Here is a 16,739-nt window from a genome sequence, read left to right on the forward strand (position 1 = left end):
CAAAAAAATTATTAGCTTAGGTATTTGTCAAGTACTACCATGTATAACTGTAAAACATTAATCACTGGTTTTAGGTACAACTACTCTCTTTGTTTTATGTACATATTTTTTTAAAAAAATATATAAAATAAAATGATAAAACATGTTTTATTTCACATTTACTGGTATTTGTTTTATGACTCACTTACATTTAAAGCTTATGCAACAATACATTCAATAAGGCATGCATGTTACTTTATTGTAACTGGTTCTTTACATTTTTTTAGCACCGAATATAATCACACAGTGACTGAAATATAGATATGCAATAAACATCATTTGCAACTGATGTTGTACCCTTTACTACTAGAAATAATTTCTGCAGTCTTCACTTTTTGACATGCATCACTGATCTGGTATACTTCTTGGCTAATGTGTATTGGTCCAGATTCTGTCACTTCAAGGAAGGGTAGCATATCTTGCTTTCCTGTCCCCATCATAAACTGTATGTTTGCATGCTATCGGTTAAAGATAGTGAAAATTATACAGTTCCTCTTTACTGTTTGGCCACACAATGAAAGCACCATCTACATACTGAAGACAGCATTTGAGTTGCAACAGTACAGATTCAAAGATTCACTGCTCCAGTTTATACCACTGCATGACAAAAGCCGCAAAAGATTACGCCTTTGCTTAACTTTCATGTTATTTAAGTGTGCTACAATATTCAAAAGGCATGCTGACCTTTTCTTTTTAGTCAAAAAACTTTATAATAAGAATTTCCCTTAGATATTGTATGAGGTCACAACTGCTCGTAAAGTTCATACTTTCCCTCTTAGATGAATTTTCATTGTGTATGTATTTATTTGCCAGAAAATTTTGTATACATTTGATATTGTGTTTTATAACTGAAATTTTTTTAAGATATGTGATTGAACTTATCTGCAATATTAACAACTTTAAATTTCTTAAGACCAAGCTAAAAATTTATTTATCAAAAAAGGAGTGCTTAAAGGAATTACGTTGCCCTCACAGCAGATTAAAATATCAAGTACTGGCTGTGCTCGCATATCAGTAGTTTTGTGATGATGAATGAGGATGGAGTAAATGCAATAACCTCAGCTGCCCGCATGTGTGTGTCTGTTTGGGGTAGCATAGCTTGTGATGAGTGCCCTGCCCCAACGCACAATTTGGTGTACAGGCAACATCACTGCCAAGCAGTGCATGCAGAGGGGCTTGGAAAAGAGTGTACATCTTTGCAGCTTGCCATTGAAGTAACTATACACTATGCAACCAACTTAATAATTTATGTGGTTTATGTTTACTGAAGTAAAGATGGTAGATCCCCGACTTCACCCTCTTGGGGCCATTGTTTTTTACTTTTTAAAGTAGCCTATGTTCCTTCTCAAGGCTCAAGCTATCTCCATACCAAATTTCATTGAAATTGGTTCAGCAGTTTGGTTGTGAAAACATACCAGGCAGTTACTTTCACATTTATAATAATAGTATGTATTCAGGGAAACATTTATGGATGAAATGTCTTTCCTTGGATGCCAATCTTAGTGAACCATTCCTTGGCTGTGTCAGTGCTGCTTATCGTTAATGAACACAAAACTTTACTTAAATTCTTAGAAACACGCTGTTTAGAGTTAAAACGTGCTAAGATCGTAAAATCAAATTTTGAAGGTGACACAGATTACTAAAATTCAGAATTCTCTTGATTCTATTGCAGTTTTATTAAGAAAATGTAAACTGTGAACAAGAAAGGCTGCGGGGACCAAACAGTATAAAGAATCCAACTTTAAGATACCTATAGAACAATGAAACAACCATGTATTTGTCAGGTAAAAATTTAATTTCCCAGGAAAGGAAAAGGTACTGACAGTGTAACAACACATCTTATTTGTACACTGTTGTGTGTCTAAAACTTCATAAATTTTTACAGAACCCTACTGTCAAATATGCTGTCTTCAAAATTGGGTTTGTGTGTAATGCCTTGACTGCAGGAGTGTGTGTTTTGGTTGTCTGTGTGAATGTGTGTACTAATGCCCCCCCCCCGCCTCCCTCATTTCCTCCCCCCCCCCCCCCCCCCCCCCCCAAGGAAAAAAAAAAAATGCAGAAGCTAATGCTCGAAAGTTAGCCTGAATGCTGTTTCCTGTTGTGTGTTTCTGTACTCCATGCATTGATTGTTTAAATATTGTTATTTAAGAAATATTTTTGTTATAGTCCAACTACAAAGTCAAGAAGCCCAGTAAATAAGCCAAGAAATCGAAAATTATTTCCACAGAAGATTCAAGATAAGTATGTTTATGTTTGTGTTGAATGTATACTTTTTAAACTGTTTAAATATTTCTACTTGCAAATCTTTCTTTTCTTCTTTCGAAGTTTTCGCCTTTTGGTTTCCATTTTCTGTGCATATTCTTAGAACTATTCAATACCTAAAAGTAAGAATTAAGGTTTACATTTATTTTCTCATGTCTGTAATTATATGCAAATATCATTCTATATCTGCATACATACTTGGCAAACTACTGTGAATTGCATGGCAGAAGGTACTTAGCATTGTACCATATGTTACAATCACATATGCAGCATGGAAGAATGACTGCTTTAACGGCTCTCTGCAAGCTGTAGTTAATATAAAAGGTTCTTCACTTTGTTGATAAGCTTTCATGTGATAATTGGTGCCTATCTTCATGTACCTGCTGCTTAAGATTTTTCAGCATTTTCTTGAGCTGAACAAGCCAGTAACCATTCATGCTGCCCTTCTTTGTATACATCCAATATCCCCTGTCCGTCACATTTGGTACAGGTTTCATACACATGAGAAAATTTCTAAGATGAGATTCGTAAGTGTTTTGTAAGCAATCTCCTTTGACTGACAGCATTTTCCCAGTATCATACCAATGAACTGAAATCTACCACCTGTTTTACCTTCAGTTTAGCCTATGTGATCATTCCATTTCATATCCCCTCAAATTGTTACTCCGATATTTCTATGAATTGGTTGGTTCCAGTTGAAACTAATTCATTTTTTAATCATAAGATACTATTTTCCTCCACTTTTTGAAATGCACTGTGTTGTAGGTGTCTACATTTAAAGCAAGTTATCAATGTTTGCACTGTTTGGAATCTTATCTAGATCTGAGTAGATACTTGGGCACCATTTTTCACATAGTTCTTCATTATAGATAACTGTATCATATGCAAAGCAATATGAAGTTACTATTTGGTATTGTCTGATAATTCATTTATATACAGAGTCTGTCAAATATCTATGCATCCGCTGTCACACTGTATCTGGATATTGATATTGATAAGAAATTTAAATTCAGATTATTTTGTAGTATGGCCTCTCACTCATCAGGTATCATGTTGGTGAGAAAACAAAATCGCTGAATCACAGTTGACGTTCAAGCAGTGAAAATGCATTTTGAAGTAGTTTATCAAATTTGATAATGCTGTTGATGTTTAGTGTCACTGGTGGTAGGAGTTTGAAACAAAACTACCAACCTGTCTAACAATTAAACTCATTCCTGATATGTTTGAGATGAGATGCATGGAATGATTTGTGATATTCATGAAAAGTTTTGGAAGACCAAGGTACAGCAAAAAGTCCTTCTTCATTGACTCTCGTGTCTGACAAGTTTGATGCTTCTCCACAGAAGTCTGTTATGCTTGTGCACGTGAGGTGATGATTAACACAATAAGTGTATGATGAATTCTAAAAGTTGTTAAGTTAAAAGTTTACATCCCACAATTACTGCATGCAATTAAGTGATGATGCTGATTATCGAATAAAATTTTGCAAATAATATCAGCATATAATTTTTGAGAACATCTTTTCTGGAGTACAGCAGTGTATTTATTACTTAAAAATGAATATGAACAGTCTCAACTGTAATAAACTTATAAAGAGATAAAGTTTATTGCAGTTGTGACTGTTCATATTCATTTTTAAATATTAGCAAATGTTGACTGGAGATGAATAGTTGGTGTGGTCTAATGAGGGCCAATTTAAAACTAATAGAACACTGAATCAGCAAAACTGCACCTACTGGGCTCTGAAAAATCACTTGTTCAAATGGAGAAGATGGTCAGTTTACCAGAGGTTCATGTAGGGTTCTGAACACCATCTAAGGCCTTAGGACCCTTTCTCTTTGATACTGTCCCTAGAGAAGTGTACTTGGAAATGTTACACGAGTTAATTCGATGAAGTATACATTCATTTTATGGAGCTGATGATGTTATCTACCAACAGGTCGGGGTGCCACCACACTACCATGAGGTTGCACGAGTTTTCCCAGGATGCAGGGGCACTGGAATGGACAAAGAGTGTGCATTGAGTAATCCCCCCCCTCCTGCCTGCCAACCATATCCAGATATATCCCCATGGAGTTTTGGTTGTGGAGAACTGTGAAATATATTCTACTGACGTAAGCTACATATATTGGAGGACTGTTATCAGGAGATTATAGCAGTATCTACACTTATCTCTGTTGAAACATTAACTGATGTAGTTGTGGTGACACGCTCACGTTCAAGCCAGACGGCACAACGCAGAATTCACAGCTCCTACCCCCACTCACAAAGATCTTTCATGAAATACTATTTGCCAATATTACAGTTTTAAATTGATTATAGTAAGGTATTTAACATTGTGAAACTTCAGTAACTGTTTAGAGTTGTCAAGGCATATCCTGACAGGAACAATGATTTTGTTTATACTTTTGGGCATCAAACACAAGCCTCATGCTACCATTGGGCTTGGCTACAGAGCTACAACTGGGGAATAAGAGTGTTGTATGGCCTCCTAATTTATCACCCTTTCAATTTTTTCCCTCGCAGCTTCTCCTTTTGCCCATGGAATTGGATATGAAGAAAAGCGGAATGTTTTGTGTGGGTAAACGTCTATTTTATACACACAACCCTTTATTACCTCTTGCGCCTCCTAAATACATGTGCATACCAAAGTATTACCCCTTGTAACTCCTTCTGATCATCTGACAAACAAGCAGATTCACTTACCTTGGTTTGGACAGGCTCTGGGGTCACGTCTTTTTCAGACAGTTCCTTGTTTATCGAGAATCAGTACGTTTGGATATGAGAATTCTACTCTGACGGTACTCACTTTGAGTGTATTCTCTGTTGTGATGATTTTAATTAAATTTAGTGATGACCTCTGTTTGTTGGTGGTCAAGAAACATTTTTCTTGCCATATGTCAGTCTGTACTTTGTATTGTCTGAAGGTATCCTTCCAGTAAGACAGTTTACTACAAGTTTTTCCACTACCAGAAAAATGCACTGCAGAGAAAAATTGCTGATGCTAATGGATATTAACCCCTGAAGTTTAACTCCTTTTGACTTGCTCCCAACTGCGACCAGAATATGACAATTCTGCACCAGAATTTGCAGCTCGTTAAATAAACCTTATGTTATTACATTTGTCTGTGAACCCGTATTAAGTACCAGAGGTACATCTAAATCACATATCTGGGCATTAGTGACATCTTGCACTGACTCTTTATTAGCCTTGCCTAAATTGTTACATCTTCCCGATACCAGAGAGTATACGACCTGGGAGATCCGGGAACACCCGGGAAATTTTTCATCCGGGAGAAAACCGGGAAAAACCCGGAATTTTTTAGAATTTCATGATTTTTTCTTTTAATTTTCAGTTAAGTTTTTGTTATTTTGACTGGTAAGAAATAATATTCAAACACAGAATATTACTGTATCCTGCTACTGCAGAATATTACTGCAGCAATAAAACATGAACGAGAGGAAAAAACTAAAATAAAACTTATGTTGCAAAGGAAATGCGCCATGTTCAACAACAAAACACAGTGCTCACATAAGCATCTGCCAGCAGCAAAATGTGTCAAAGGCTTTAGGAATACTATGCAATGCTTCATAACAACAAATTGCCTCCGGTGAGTGTAACGTCACAACTGTTTACATTGGATTCGAGTGAGCAGTTGCGTGCGGGCCCATGCGCATGCGCAGTTGAGTTGCGTATGTGTAGTGCCTTCTTCCACTTCTGGCTACAAAAGTGTGGCTGTTAGCTGTATAAACAGTAGCAAGATGCTACTCGGAAAAATTTTATTGTTGTGCGCAAGCTGCAATATTTTATTGTTGTGCGCAAGCTGCCATATTCGCTGGGAGCGAACTGGGGTATCTGCCCCGGGCGGCAATTTTAGTCATGCGTTAATCGCCTTGGAGAACATTGAAGTTATTTTTGTCAGTTTGCTAAAGAAATGTGGTTTTTATTAATCTTTTCTGCTGAGGCAGTCAATTTATTTGTAACAAAATGTTTATTTCCACACTATTGGCTAGTTTCAACTGTTCTCTGCATTTCAAAACAGCATGTTTTCATCTTCTTGCAAGTATGGCATTATGCTATAATAAAGAACCAAAAATGAAATAATACAGTACTGGTACTCCAAAAAAATTTACAACCCAATCTGGATGTACGAATGTGCACTTTAAACTGAATTATGCACGTTACTATGCTTCACAAAATTCCGATGCTCTAATGTGTTGTTTCTTTTGTGACATAACGTAACATCTTTTAATGTTTTACACGTACGAACATACGATCTCAGCTGCTCAAGTGGTGACGACACACCTGTTATCTGGCACTCTCTGGCAACTGCTGAAATGAACCTCTTGGTAACAGGTCACGGGAAAATATTGCAAATGATTGATTGAAAAGTGTTGCTTTCAAAGTAAATTTCCTTTTACCCAAGATGAAGTATGTGCGATGAATTTCTTTAATCGCAGAGCGTTTGACACTCATTTAAAAATCAACTCTTTGAGAATGACCATTTAGAATAATTTCAATCCCAGAAGATCAGACATTTATGTCGTTATTAAAAATGTTACTGGCACATTTGTGTGATGTATCTTAAAGTGTGACAAGCGCAAAGATGATCAACGTTATATGTGAAAGTTTAGCTTGTCTTGCAGCTTATTAATTGCTTGATACCAATATTGTATGTGAAAGCTTTGCTTTTCTTGTAGCAACACTATGTATATTAATTTAAACCATTAACTTTTCCTATTTGTGTGTACACGCTACTTAACAGTGATAATGCTATCGGCTGGGAGGATCATGTGACATAAGCTACAACTGGCTTATAAAAGCGCATTGCAATCTCGATAAATTGATAAGTTTTACAGTTCCGAGGAAAAGTATGCTGCTGTCACTTAACACGGAAAAAGTGTATTTTCACCCGGGAGAAAACTTTTATAGGTCTGCTTATTGTGACCTGTTAGTTTTCCTGATTGGTTGGAGGGTTAGCCTCTCCATTGTAACTTTAAGTACCTGCTTGTTGTGGGTTTGACCTCGCCGGTTCGTGTTCTTTATTGCCCTGGAATTTAATTCTTTGACCCCCACCATATATAATGGTTATTAAGTTGAATGTAACTGCCAGGTGGAGATCTGCCGGATGGTCTATTTGCATTCGGTTCCTGCAAATTACTGTATTGGTTATTGTCACCTGTGGGAGGTGCTTTGTGAACTATTTGGTCACAGCTCTTCTGTTTGATATAAGCCGGTCTATTGCAATTCCTCTGAAAACTTGTTTGTACTTCTGGTTTCCCCCATCATAATTATTTCTTTTATTATTGTTGTTGCATGGGGAATATGGGTGCCAACCATGTTGGTTATTGCCACCGTTGACATTCTGCAGTTGACTATTTCGTGGAGACACGGACTGTGTATTAATGTTCTGTGCATGTGACGGCCCCTCTTCATATATTAGGTCGACTGCAGATAAGAAATACTCTATCATTTTCAGGTATGTGGTCAGTTTTTTCCTAATCCGGGTGGGCACGCCGCTTCTCAGTATTTTCAATATGTCCATGTAGGAAACTGGGTTTGTCCAATAACTGGTTTTGTTTAAGTATTTTTTGAAATACTTCCTCAGTCCCCCATGTTTACTACTGAATGGTCATGGGTTGAAAATCGTCCATTCAAGTTGCTCATAGGTATGGCATCCCTCAGCCATATCCGTTGCCCACAATAAAAACATTGCCCTGTGTGTACCCTAAAATGAATCGGATCTTCTGTGTTTCTGCCAAGTTGCAGGGTAACACATTGTGAAAGGTTCTGATAAACACTATGAGGTTCATTTTCTTACTCTCAGATGAAAAAACTGGGAATTGCCTCTGATGGAGCAGACCAACATCCATTAATAAAGGAAGCAAGCATGCAGTATTGTCTGTTGCTGCCACAGCATTGTTTGGATGTACATGATTACACTCTGGACATGTTTGCACAACTGGTATTGATGTTAGCAGTTCCTGTTGCATTTCATAATTCCTTTCTTCTCCATTTGAAGAGCCGATAGCAAATAGTTAAGTATTACCACTACCTTTCCTTCCCGATTGCTTCCTATTGGCATCTCTAGTGACACCCACAACATTAATTAGACTGCTCTGCAACTTCTAAGCCCAGCTCAATTCTAGCAATCAGTTCATTTTCTCTTTCCTTTAGTACCTCTTAAATTGCCTCAACATAGGTCTTAAGCTCTTGTACAACCTTCTGTGCGAGTGCTGTACCCTTATCTAACATTCCTGCTTTGGTCTGTCGTTTAAAGTCTATACCTCCTTTATGATTTTTCCTTGTGCTTTCTTTATGAAATTAGTGCCTAAATCTAAATTATTCAATTTTACTGACAGAGCCTCTACTTCTTCCATTAAATCTTTACACAAAGATTGCAACCCATTAACAGTACCTGACATAGTTTATAAATTTATGAAGCTCCTGACTGAGCCTCTTGCAGCTGTGCCGATAAATGACATTTTTGATATAGGCTGTTTATCTCCTGAGACAAATCAGTGAATAATTACACCTTCAATTTCTTCCCCATATCAGCAAGTTTGCACCTCAAATCATTAGAAAAAGTCAGTGTGTAGATTTTGACTTAAATGATCGAATATCTGTGATGGGTCATTTTTTTGTTGGTTTGTTGTTTAGAAAATTATTAAATAAATTATTCATGGGGTCAGTAAAGCCTTTATACACGTCCTGCATTGAATTCATTGATAGCACATAATCATCTTGCGTACCTACTGTGTCTTGTTCCGTCACATTTGAAACAAATTCTCTTGACGTCGAGAAACGAAATTTACTGATTCCACACTAACGCTTTTTTCATTGGCTTCATGCAAGAAAATGCTTCTTGGTAATATTTGGGAATTACTCTCTTTTACCATGAACATGGTAGTGTCACGAGGTAAGACATTATTGTCATCAGCATAAATTGAATTTGTGTAGTATTCCCAGCTGCCGTTGATATTATCAACATGTTTTGTGCCACACCCATTGTGGCAACATTGTGTGTGTCTACACAATTTTCATTAGTCAGCACCATCTTTTTCACTGGTTCCATCTCACAAGTCTTTCTTAAAGTTATAAATATGAAACAAAATTTAAATTTAATCTAAAAACTGATTGCAAGAATTTTCTCAATCACTGTACGATTTATCCTTCACCAGAATTGCAGCTTATTTTTACCATTTACAATTTTTGTATCTAATTAAAAAAAAATCAGAATAATGTTAACCCAAATCTCTGTTGTTTAAAAAAATTGCTTCAGATTTATGACTGGATAGGGGTAAGATATTGACACTACTTTTGATAGATGTGTTTCCAAATATAGTCATGTGAGTAATAAGTTGGAGTTCTTTCCTATCTTACAGACAATGTTCTTACAGGTTTTTGGTAAAATTCCTCTGGTTAACCGTATGTCATTTATGCATACCATGTGGTGTTTGTCCATCATGAAACGAAGTAAATAAATAAATAATTAGTACAATAGACAGTTACACAACAGGTTTTATATCATTTAATTATTTCCCTTGTTTAATTTATCTGGCACCATCCAGGGAAAGGTCACCAGTTCTATTGGTTAATTATTAATTTTAAGAATAATAAATATGATGGAAATTTGTTGGCACTGCACAAGAAGCACACTCAGGAGCATGTGTCTCAGCTAATTTACACACAAGTACGCACACTCGAGACAGTTAGGCTTATGATTTTTCGTAACACAAAAAATCTCTAATGTGTAATGTTAGATTATTAGATGATATTTCTTGCAACCATGAAGTTATTTTCCTCATCTTCTTTGAAGACAATGTTATGGTGTGCAGCTTCCTTTGCTTAAATTTCTTGCTTCTCTGAAGTATTACAGGTATGGGGGCACATATAGATAGATCAGGTGAAATAAAGAATTAATAAATGACATTAGTGTATTTCTTTAAGAATTAATTTATTACTATAATAATTGATAATTTCACATCGTTAGTGAACTAAACAGAAATTCACATCCTATCTCTATTATGGACTATAAGACACTTCACAGGATCAATGAAACATCCCATACTGAGTTTTTACGAACACAAGAAAATTAATGTTCTTAGTGCTTTTTCCTCGCTATCTGCACAGGCTTGATTGCGGTGGGCATACTGCATTTTAATCTTGGCTGTAAACTACTTAGGCGAATTAATACATAAAAATAAACAGAGAAAAATAAAACATGTACCCATATAGGTAAACAAGCATAATTCCCAGTACAATCTACAGCGATCTCCGTTGAAACATTGACCAATGTAGTTGTGGTGACTGCTTATTATTCTGGTATTTGTAAATATAGCCTAGCAATATGATATTTCATGTTTAATACCCTAGTGAAAAATTGTTATTATTCATGACTTCAGACTTTCATCAGCTAGCTTACATTTTTTGCCATCTACAGTACAACCTTGATTATCTCTGTTTTGAGACCAGGCAGTGCCTGAAATGCTAGAATGGTCGGATAATCAAAGAACGAAACAAATCATTTGCAGAGTTCAAAATGATGTAATAAATCAAAGCTGAGTAAAAAATACATTTCTAATTGAGAGAAAGTAAAACAAAATTTTAAACAATAAAAATCTATTTAAAGAAGTGTAAAAGGTGTTTTGTCTAAAATATGACCATAACTAAAGTAGTTAGCTGCTGTTCCAAATATTTGAGTGCACTCTTGAATGTTTGTGGATGCTCTTGGTTTCTTTCACCTCGTGCATTGCTTCATGTTGCAATTGGTCAGCTTGTCCTTTGCTACTTATTTCTTGTCTGTGAATGTCTCATTCTTTGAGGCAAGCATTTTTTGACATTTCATTGTTTGTTTCTCGTTAATGTTGTATAATTGATCAACAACCAATTTATTTTCTTAGACTATTTTTTTTTAAATTTTTCAACAAACTTCCTACCTGCATGATCATCATCATCATCATCATCAACAAAGTTTTCCACCTGAAATAGCAACTTGCATAATGCTGTGAAGATTTTACCATCAGTGAAGACAACCTCCACTCGCTGGGAATCCATCTTCTTCACCCTTCACCCCCACTTTTTGATGTAACTGAATAAATTTTTCTTTGCAATAGCGTCTGAAAGAGGAGTCCAACTCTCTTTCTGACGAAATCATAGACACACAGTGTCATCCAGGAGCTCAGATTTTGGTTTTTTCGATGCTTTTCTAGTTTTTAAAGCATTTTCACCACTTATAGTTACCAAAAAAACTTAAAGATTTTTTCGGTTCTTTTTCCAATCATTAATGGGCATCACTCAGACATCCATATCAGAAGCAAAGCTAGTAACTGACTCACCTCTGTAAGAGTTTACAGAACACTTTAGTTTCTGCTCGATTATGCACACTACATGTTTCCTACTCTGATTTGCACCCATTTTAGTTTTTCTGAATCCATGCATTTCTTAATCACAACCGCAAGAACTCTATAAAACTACACTGCAAATGTGTAATTAAAAGAATATAATAATAACCTTAAAAATGCACAAATAAAGCAGCAGATTAGAGTATAATGAAGCAAACATTCTGACAATACAATTGTCTGTCAGTTCAGCATGCATGAGGATCGTTACCTAGATGGAAGACTGTTGTGACAGCAAATAAGCCGACATGCTGTTAGGTGTGGAGCACAGACAGATGATTGGGCACATGGACAAATAATTTGAGGAATCAGTTAATTGAGGATCAGATAATACAGGTTCTAATGTACTGACCATATTCATTACTGTGTCCAGGAAGAATATTTCAGCAGTTGCTTGCTTCTACTTTCCTTTAATGACAGTAGTAACACTATGACTAGTAACAGTGTTAAAGTTCCACACTGAAGAAATGAGGATGTTTTCTAAATAATTAAGCTTGTACTTATTAATTTACAGTTGTAATACAAATCAATTTTTTTCAGTAACATCAGAAGCCTTAATTATCTTCCCATAACTTTTTATACAGCAAACACAGTGATACGAAATTTATTTATCTTAATTGCAGCAGAAGTGGGAATGAAACTTGTCCAGATCAGACATGCATGGCATCAGCAAATCGAAAGAAACCCCACTCCTTATCCAGCCAGGCAAGTAAAACCTAGAGTGATTGATTTATCAAGAGACAAGTCGTTGTTAATTTTCTGAAAGTATCTTATTCCAAAGCCATACTGTCTCTTAATAGCGATATTTGAATTTGTTTTGTGACTGCAAAATAACAGTTTGGTGCAGATATCTTATTTTTTGTACTAGAATCTAAGGTTAATAAAGAAGTTTAGAATGTCATATACTACTGCACACAACTTTAGAATATATGTTATCTAGTTTCCATAATTGTTGCAGGTAAGAGAAGAAACTAGTTGGCTGCAAAAGCATACAGCAAGTCTGGAAAGGCGATGGAGCACAGGTCTTTGGCGCCGCAAAAGGCGACTTGACTCACTAGATGTTTCTGTTCCTTCGGAATCTACAGACATGCCAGATCTCAGCACTTCTTCAGGAGATCTTGTTTTCTCAGATGCCATTGTAAATCTCTCAGACTGTGATTTAAATAAGGCAATTGTAGATGGTAAACTTTCAAGAGCTGCTCTTGAAGACTATGACAACACAGCCTCTGATTCTGTTGAGTTTGTCCGTATACCCAAGAGTGAATATGAAGCCATTAAGAACAGAGTTTCTGAAATTGAAAATCAAATTACAAGAGAATTTAGCAATGTGAATCATGCATCTTCAGATGAACAAGTGTGTGGTACACTGTCAGTTCAGTCTGCTTATGAGCGTACTTTGGAAGAGCAAGCACGTCTTGATGGGACTCCTGGTCAAGATATGGTTTCTGCTGATCAACTTGCTCGACGACTGAGCCGTGAACTGCGTATACGAAGAAGTTTGGATGGAGCAAGACCAATCAGATCACCTAGTGCTCGTAAGATTGGCTCATTGCGTAGGCGTTCAAGAGAAATAGAAGCACAAAAATTACGGCGGAATTCGTGGGCTTCTCCAGATGCTATTGTTTCGACAGCAAATGGCTCTGCACTGCGTCGGGGCCGTCCAAATACAGTATTGACGGGTCTACGACGTCCATGCCGTAGATCGTCATCTTATCATGGGCGGGAATCTAATATTGATAGAGATGTGACTTCATCTGTCTCCAAAAATTGTGTTGCTGGAAATGATACGTTTGGAAATTTATCTTTCACTGTGAGCCCAGTTTTATCTGATCAGCAATTATTCCTACAGAGAAGAAAGTCAATTGAGTCATCTGTTGGAATGATGACTGTTTCCAGTACCCCTCAATTTGGAGAACAAAACCATTGTGTTGTTACACACCAACCTATGCTGGAAGGCAGTGAAGATTTTGCTGCTGTTTCAAATGGCGACCAATGGTTTTCAGCTGAAACGCACCTGCCCAAGACACCAACTGTTCATGGAGAAGCTCCAGTTACAGGTAGGGCATCAGTAGCCCGAATAAGAAATGAAAATGCTGGAATGGTGTTGGAAAGAATGAGACTTTTTGACAATTATATTGGTGATGCTATTTCTGGTGTATTGGACACTCCAGTTCCCATCAGTAACAGAACACGGATTAACTGTTTGAAAGGAGTGGACGTGATTAATGGTCAGCAGCACTCTAAGATAATTACTGTCCACAGAACTACTAAAAACATTACCCACAGTACAACTACTTCAAATAAAAAGAAATGCCATGCTAAAAGCCCAAAAGAGACTTCCAAAAAAACTAGACATAAGCAGTCAAAATCTCCTTTGTCAAAAAGTGCAATTTTAAGCAGTCATGTGAATTCACCCAAAAATAGATTGGTGAGAAAGTCACACAGTTGCAAAGTTGCTAAATCACAGCACAGCCATTCAAGATGTAATAAAACCACCCCTTCACAGCCAGCAAATGGTGAAAAGGAAAACCTTGCAGCCACAGATGATCAATTTTTTAGAAATAAGATAGCAGAATTCCGTTCGCAAAAGTGTCAAGATATCTTAAGAAAACAGTCACACCTCAACTCATCAAAAGACGTTTCTTCTCCATTAAAAGTCCGGAATAGAGTGGATGTGGCAAACATAGTGACAGGACGAAACAACATTGAAGTTAAATATCAGACACCAGTACCCCATATCAAAGATTCATTGTTGTTGCGATCTCCAAGCAAAATGCTGAAGCCATACATGAATTCAGGAAGTGCTGCAGGACGGCACCCAATAACTCCTATAAAGGCCATGACACCTCTTCATTCTACACCAGCGAGGCGATCACCAAGGTTTACACAGTCTTGTTTGTAGATCTAGGACATAGTTATTGTAAATAATCAGCCAGTACTGCCTAATCAACAGCAGTATCCAACTATGAAATTATCTTCACAAAAATTAAAGTTCAAAACAAGCTTTAATACAAACTGTGATATTAGAAAAGACGACTTCTTGCTGTATACTCAGACTTCAAATCGATATTCTTCAGCACTGCCCAAGTGACAATGCTAACTAGGCATTGTTTGCATTCAGCCCAGGCTTTCTTATTAAAATATAAACATTTCAGAATGTCACTAATATAAAACAAAAACTGACAAATACTGCAGTCTATAAATAATGGTCGAAGTTACTGTAAGATTACTTGCCATATAGTTGAGGCATTTTTATAGATTTGCAAATACAGTAAATTTTATGTTTTGTTGTTATGTGTAACCCCCCTATATTTTATTTGATGTGGTACTCCTCTTCTCTCTGCTCTTTTGTACCTTTTCCAATTGTATTAAATATGTGTGTCTTCAGAAAAGTACACACAATTTGATTGTTTTGGACTTCACCATTAAGTATTTGCTTCTTTACTGTTACCTTCCCCCTTCCAGCTACCATAATTCTTAAGAACTGTTGACTACTTTTCTTACATCATAAGTTAATCTTTCAGTTTCACAATAAAGTGGGAGACTATTTACTATAACAATTTCACATTTTTTTTACATTCTGAATTTAAAATGCAATAAATTAAATATTGCTATGTAATCTTTTTATTTTCACACTTTTGACTCAGTGGGAGTTCGGTATATCATCTCACCCTTTGGCTTATTCTCTTCCAGCTTTCAATGCAATTTACATAATTTTATGTGCATTCCACAAAAGCTTTTGACATGGTTCCCAACCTTTCTCTTGTTTTATTAGCCTTCATAGCACTGTTTCTGGGTACCAAGGTGCCATTGGTTTTCATAATTTATCTCCGACTACAATAATTACTGGTGTACGATGTGTGTACATATTTAATATTTTGACTTTGTGAGCAGTTCATTACACAACTGCTCTTAATGAGAGTCCAGCAAATAAATTTATCATCTTTTCTGTAAAATAAGACTGAGAAGCAAGTACATGTAATAACTTGGACTATGAAGTATATACACTGATAATCTTAGGTTATGACAAAAAGAATAGCACAGAAATTTCTACAATGCTTAAGTTTCCAACACATTTTAGAGTAACTACGAAGGAATTTTAACTGCTTCCTTAAAAGTGATGGACAGATTATGATGTAAATATCAGGAACCAATACAGTTAGTATTCAGAGTAATTTTATTTCAGCATCCATTCTCTCTCTTTCCCATACACATGACTTTGTAACTCATGACAAGGTTGTAATAGTGTAATGGGGTGTGTCTTGCTGTGGCTATTGTTCCTCTGCCCCCCCCCCCCCCCCCACACACACACACACACACACAAAACACCCAGGTCTGATATTTATATAAATTTGAATTTTTTGATTCCACTTCTGCACAACTGATTATTTTTATACAATTTTCCTGTTATAAAACTCAATGTGTTGAGATACATTTGCACCCCATTTGATGTGTGTGTAAGCAGACATCAGATTCAAACTTAATTTAAATGAGAAATCCCAAAACCTAGTATTTTAATAAGAATTCTTGTACACATTTTGTATTAAAGATATTATACTGTGGTTATTCTGTGTTAATAAATATTGGTGTTATTACAATGTCAGGTACTGTTAATGGCATATCTTCCACCAAACAGTGGGTAGATATTTGATGTTCTGTGCTTCCAATAAAAGTTTTATTATTATTATGTTGACTTATTTCCTGCTTTTTTTTTTTCACTGAGCTAGTTCTTCCATGTATTCTGACCAAGTGATGTGGTACAGTAGTTACGAAAATGAACTGTTAATCAGAAGGAGTGTTCAAATCTACATCTGAACACACAAATATAGATACAGACAAGACATTGTAAATATTTTTTTTATAGCTTTGTTTTTTCTCCCTAATGTTGAATGGGGAATTAGAATTAACACTGATATTGCTAGTGTGTTATCAGTTGCAAATTGATATAAACATGTGCAAAGACATTATACATAGTTAGCATTAACTGAAGAAAAAGTGTGAATATTTCACAGGGTTCAAATAAACTTTGACTGGTG

At 36.1% G+C, this 16,739-nt stretch overlaps 1 protein-coding gene across 4 annotated transcripts in view; it reads left to right on the top strand.

The window, feature by feature from the left end:
- Window positions 1-16,390, top strand: part of LOC126268092 (uncharacterized) — a 92,365-nt gene extending 75,975 nt beyond the window's left edge. For 2 of the 4 annotated variants that reach the window (XM_049973599.1, XM_049973601.1), the window contains 3 exons: window positions 2,206-2,280; window positions 12,330-12,408; window positions 12,662-16,390. In XM_049973599.1, coding sequence (XP_049829556.1) covers window positions 2,206-2,280; window positions 12,330-12,408; window positions 12,662-14,605 — 2,098 coding nt within the window. In that variant the 3' untranslated portion in view covers window positions 14,606-16,390. Of the gene's footprint in view, window positions 1-2,205; window positions 2,281-12,326; window positions 12,409-12,661 lie in introns of all 4 variants that reach the window. The other 2 variants (XM_049973598.1, XM_049973600.1) reach the window with 1 other exon arrangement.
- The last annotated feature ends 349 nt before the right edge of the window (window positions 16,391-16,739 follow it).

Source organism: Schistocerca gregaria, chromosome 4 (genome assembly GCF_023897955.1).
Source record: "Schistocerca gregaria isolate iqSchGreg1 chromosome 4, iqSchGreg1.2, whole genome shotgun sequence".
Classification (NCBI taxonomy): domain Eukaryota; kingdom Metazoa; phylum Arthropoda; class Insecta; order Orthoptera; family Acrididae; genus Schistocerca; species Schistocerca gregaria.